This window comes from Nomascus leucogenys, chromosome 15 (genome assembly GCF_006542625.1).
Source record: "Nomascus leucogenys isolate Asia chromosome 15, Asia_NLE_v1, whole genome shotgun sequence".
NCBI lineage: Eukaryota > Metazoa > Chordata > Mammalia > Primates > Hylobatidae > Nomascus > Nomascus leucogenys.
The window spans coordinates 67,548,325-67,554,324 of record NC_044395.1 but is presented as its reverse complement, the minus strand read 5'-3'; the positions used below and the strand labels follow the sequence as shown (position 1 = coordinate 67,554,324).

Below are 6,000 nucleotides of genomic sequence, written 5' to 3'. Positions count from 1 at the left end.
ATATAAAAAGATGCTCCGCTGGGTGTGGTGGCTCACACCTGTCATCCCAGCACTTTGGGAGGCCGAGGCAGGTAGATAACTTGAAGTCAGGAGTTCGAGACCAGCCTGGCCAACATAGTGAAGCCCCGTCTCTACTAAAAATACAAAAAATGTAGCTGGGCATGGTGGTGCATGCCTGTAATCCTAGCTACATAGGAGGCGGGGTGGGAGGATTGCTTGAACCTAGGAAGCAGAGGTTGCAGTGAGCTGAGATTGCACCACTGCACTCCAGCCTGGGTGACAGAGTAAGATTCTGTCTCAAAAAAAAAAAAAAAAAAAGATGCTCAACATCATTAGTTATTAGGGAAATGGGAATCAAAACCACAACAATATACCACTTTATACCCAGCTGGGTAACAACAAAATGACGAACAGTAAATGAGCGTTCCAGTTTCTCCATATCCTTGTCAACAAGTGTTTGACGCTTGTTTGACCGGTAAATGAACCCTCATTTACTGGTGGTGCAAGTGTAAAATAGTGCAGCTGCTTTAGCAACAGTTTGGCAAATTTTCTCAAATATTTTCTAAAAATGTTAAACATAGAGTTATAATCATACCAGCAATTCCACTCCTAGGTATCTACCCAAGAAGAGAAAAGATGTGTCCACACAAAAATGTATATACAAGTGTTCATAGCAGCATTACTTATAATAGCCCCAAAGTGGAAACAACCCAAATGTCCATCAACTGATGAAAAGAAAAACAAAATGTGTTACATGCATACAAGGGAATATCTTCAGCCATATCTTCAGCCAAGAAATGAAGTACTGATACATGCAATGACATGGATGAATACTGAAAATATGCCAAGCGAAAGAGGCCAGATGCAACAGGCCACATGTTGTATGATTCAATTTATATGAAATGTCCAGAATAAGCAAATTCATAGAGTCACAAAGTAGATTATTGGTTGCCAGGAGCTGAGGGGAGAGCGAATGAAGTAACTGCTAATGGGTGTGGGATTTCTTTTTGGGTGACGAAAATATTCTGAAATGTAATAGTGGTGATAATGCACAACTCCATGAATATACTAAAAATTACTGTGAATTGTACACTTTAAAAGGATACACTTTATGGTATACATAGTGTATCTCAACAAAGCTGTTACTTTAAAAAGTAATAAAGCCAAAGTAAAAACCTGACTACTTAGAAGTAGTAACAACTATATAATCAACAGTAAGGAGAAACAGGGATGCTCCTAAAGTACAATATTCCTATTGTGATACAAATGGAACTGGCAGAAATTTTGCAAATGTTTCTCAGATGTCACTATAGCAGGAGACCCATTTATCAATGGCCATCATGATATCTTAGAAAAATTGCCTTAGACTAATTAGTTTATAATTTATGTTATTAATTTTATCACTTATTGTAGTCACTATTATATGATTTACCAACCAACAAGTATGGAAATACAGTATGGCTATATTTCAGCCCACATCTACATTTCTATTAAAAGTACAAATGCACAAAAAATATTAAAGTAAAAGGAAAACTGTTGGATTGAAAATATTTTGGGAGAATTCCCCCCCTCCCAGATTGTATATGAAATTTTTGACATTTGAGTCATTGTACAACATTTGCAGAGTAAAATGCATAAGAAATTCCCATTCCCCAATGTCACAGATCCAAAATAAGGAAAAACTTAGAATACACTGAACTTTGGCAAGCCATGGCAAAATGATTTCAGAGAAACAGCTGCAAATAAATTAAAAGTACAACTAAACTAAACTAAACTAAAAATTGTCAACTGATACTTTGTAGAAATCATTAAAAGTAGTTAAAATCAGCCCAACCATGCAAATTGTTGTAAACTTCAAACATAATTAAAAGAAATGAAATTTTGGTAAACTGACAAAATTGGTAAGTTCCAACAAATTGATCACTGTGTGAATTGAAATCCACAGGACTGGCTTTCCTTACTTCCCATCCCAGTGGATAGGAGTCCTTCCTCTTCTCCATATTTAATCTCTCCACCTGTGTTCTAGATTCCATTTCCTTCTACTTTCTCTGGCTCTTGCTCTCTGGGAGAGCATAGGGAGTTTTCTTTTCCTTTCCTAGAGCCTCTACAGGGAGTTGAAGTCCTTCAGAGCCTGGAAAACATCCTCACTCTTGAAAGATCCCAATTCAAACAGTGCTGGACTCTGGCCATTTTTTTTTTTTTTTTAATACTCCTGCTCACTTCTTCCAGGGCTGGGCTGTACCAAGGAATTCTAATGACTTGTGATTTATAAGTATTTTGAACTAAGGTTTGGAGCAGTCTGAAACCAAGTACTAATGCTACCCAGTGCCTCCAGCTCACTTGGAAAGAACGAAGGACTAACAGGACCACTGAAAACTGTCTGCCTCCCATCCTGTCACTCAGGATCATCATTCACAAGGTAGGCCTTTTGAGTCATCTCTCCTTTCTCATTTGGTCATCGCCACATTGATGTGCCCTTCCCTGCCCCTAGTTGACTGGACCTCCCACTGCTTCCCTGCCTTTTAGCCCTTCCCATCATGGATTCACCCCTCAATCTTTCCTGTTCTGAAACCTCCATTTCATGGTGACAAACTCCTGAATTCTCAGCCCCTTCATATACCTCTGAGCCTCCACTTCCTGTGTAAGAGATCTGGCTTTGCTTAAGTACTCCCCTTTTGCACATACTTCCACATATCTTTGAAGGAAAAAGGAAGGAGTCACCACTCTCCAGGCTTCCCAAGGCCTAAACAGAGACAACTATTTCTCCATCCTCACCTCTCAGCCTTTGAAATTATGCTGTCTTACACAAGGCTCCACCCTCCTCAGTGTTGTCATGAAATGACTTTCCCTCTTTTTCATCAAGGACTTAGGTGTAGGTGTGTCTCTATCCTTTGTTCTCTTGCCAGTATCCTCAACTCCTTGGTCCTTTAGGCCTATAAGGCCACCAGCTATCACTCCCCTTAACAGTGTCTTCACTCCTTTAAAGCTTTCAAGATTTCTAACATTATTGCCTCCCTTGTGCCCATTTTTCACAGAATCCCAACTCCTCTCTAGAGAGAATGAGATCATCGGGTATGATGGCCTCAAATTCCTGCCTTGTCCACGTTCCTCCCCCACTACCACATACTTACACACATGCCCTTATCTGCACCCCACTTATCTTCCTTTTCAGTCTTGGAGGAGGAGGTACTTCTCTTCCTGGCAAAGACCAATCCCTCTTTGTTGTGATGTTTAATTCTTCAGTCCCTCCTCTCTCCTCTGGGACCTTGCTCCATTCTCTCCATGAGCTCCTTACCTGTGATGTTAAACATGCTCTTGTTGCCTTCCTCCAAAGAGCTCTCTGTCAACCCTCTCTGCTCCCACTCCTCCTGCCAATACCCCAACCCACCCCACCCTCCCACCTAGGTTATCTATCCTCTGTCTTTTCTCTTGCATTCACTGAGTAATGGTACTTGATTCTGTTGTCTCACTAACATCCTTTCTTTATTCTGGAACAACCACCCCCTTCATGTCAGCCATTCGCTTAACAAACATTGACTGAACATCACCTATGTGCATATATGTGCTACAGTGGTGAACAAACCAGCTTTACCATTTAGTGGAGTATATAGACATTTAACCAAATATTCACACACTAGAATGAATGTAAACTTGCCACTGTGATAACTGTCACAGAGGAGAAGTACCAGGCACTATGACAACCCATAATATGGGGATTTGACCTAAAGAGGTCAGAGAAGATATCTATGATGAAATGTTGCTTCAGCTGAGATCTGAAGGGTAAATGAAAGGTCAATTAACAGAAGAAGGGACCAAAGTATGCCCTAAACAAAAGGGCACGTGTATGCCAAAACATTTTTAATCATCAGTCCGAATGGGAGCTGCCGTCTTTTAAGTAACCTGGCCCCCTGCTCCCGAGATTGATCTGGATGGGCACATAAGTCAGCCCCAACCCCAGGCCATCCAGACTCTTTCCCCAGGATTTCCAAATCTGTGGTGGTTGTTATAAGGCCTATTTTTTAAACTAAGTAAATACATAATATTGATTAGAAAACTAATTTTAAAAATCAGTAGGAAAGAGGAGAAGAGCCAATTCTGCATACAGAAGAATTCCAAATAAAGTATATTATGTTACAATACATATCATACATACTCCCTCTAGGAGATGGAGCTTAATCTCCCCCTCCCTGAGTATGGGACTTAGTGACACTTCTGAAGAACAGAATATGGTAAGGGGGAAAGTAGCCCTAAAGTGGAGAGATCTTAATGCAGTGACTAAGGTTAACTTTACCAGTGAAAATTTACATTTATATCATGCACCCCCTGATATGATATAGAGAGAAGGCACTTCGGCTCTGTGGTAGTCTCTCTCCCCACTTTAATCACATAGAAAACAGAGAAATCAAAATTGAGGGACACTCTGCAAACTGCCTGGCCAGTACTCTTCAAAATTGTCAAGGTCATTAAAAAAAAAAAGGAAAGATGGAGACACTGTCACAGACCAGGGGAAACTAACCAAACACGATGACTAAATGCAATGTATCCTGGATTGAATCCTGGGATAGGAAAAGGACATTAGTGGAAAAACTGGTGAAATCAGAACAAAGTCTGGAATTTAGTTAATAAGGATGTACTGGCTCTGTGCAGTGGCTCATACCTAAAATTCCAGTATTTTGGGAGGCCAAGGTGGGAGGATCCCTTAAGGCCAGGAGTTCAAGACCAGCCTTGGAAACATAGAGAGACCCCCTACACTCTACAAAAAATAAAAAAATAAAAAACTAGGCTGGGAGTGGTGGCTCACACCTGTAATGCCAGCATTTTGGGAGGCCGAGGTGGGCAGATTGCTTGAGCTCAGGAGTTCCAGACCAGCCTGGCCAACATGATGAAACTCTGTCTCTACAAAAAATACAAAAAATTAGCCAGGTGGCAGCATGTGTCTGTAGTCTCATTTCCTCAGGGGAGAGGGGTTGGGGGGGTGTGGAGGTTAAAGTGTGAAAAATCACTTGAGCACAGAAGGTTGAGGCTGTAGTAAGCCATGATGACACAACTGCACTCCAGCCTGGGCAACAAAGGGAGACCTTTGTTACCACAAAAACTAGCCGAGTGTGGTGGTATGTGCCTATAGTCCCAGCTGCTTGGGAGGCTGAGGTGGGAGGATTGCTTGAGCCTGGGAGTTTGAGGCTGAATTGAGATGTGACTGTACCACTGCACTCTAGCCTCAGCGACAGAGTAAGATTCCATCTCCAAAATAATAATAATAGTAATAATAATAACAATAGACCAATGTTTAGAGGAAACTCAGTGAAGGTATATGGGAACCCCCACTACTATCTTTGCAACTTTTCTATAAATCTAAAATTATCCCAAAATAAAAAGTTCATTAAAAAAATCAGTAGGAGGAAATGAAGCTGACAAGCAAAATAAAATGAAATGAAAAACAGAAACCAGAGACACAGAGAAAGTGTTAATGGGCTTTCAGTTTCTGGTTCCATTAGCCAGTCGTCTCCCAGCTTTAGTTATCTGGGCCAATAAATATACCTTTCTTTCCTAAATGAATTCAAATTGGGTTTCTTTCATGTGCAATCAACTTTTCACTCTTCCACACACATCACTATTGTTTTACTTCCACTTCACCTTTTCCACCCTGTGGCCTGGTGTCTCTCCCCTCCTCTCCTTTGATACTAAGATCATCAGCTGTCTCCTGATTCCAGAATCTAATGAAGACCTCTCAGACTCTTCTTCCTACAATATTTTTACTCTGATGACAACTCTCATTCTAGTGGTTGCTTCTTCCCTTGCTTTCTATGATAACACATCAGATACTCTCTCTTTTTTTTTTTTTTGAGACGGAGTCTCACTGTGTCACCCAGGCTGGAGTTTAGTGGCACGATCTTGGTTCACTGCAACCTCCTCCTCCTGGGTTCAAGCGATTCTTCTGCCTCAGCCTCCCGAGTAGCTGGGACTACAGGCACACACCACTGCGCCCAGCTAATTTTTGTA

At 41.1% G+C, this 6,000-nt stretch overlaps 1 protein-coding gene across 1 annotated transcript in view; it reads left to right on the top strand.

The window, feature by feature from the left end:
• Positions 1–746: 746 nt before the first annotated feature.
• The window catches only part of DCHS1 (dachsous cadherin-related 1), a 44,379-nt gene continuing 39,125 nt past the window's right edge, over positions 747–6,000 (top strand). Inside the window, exon 1 of the mRNA XM_030829319.1 lies at positions 747–2,419. Coding sequence (XP_030685179.1) covers positions 2,316–2,419 — 104 coding nt within the window. The 5' untranslated portion in view covers positions 747–2,315. The remainder of the gene's footprint in view (positions 2,420–6,000) is intronic.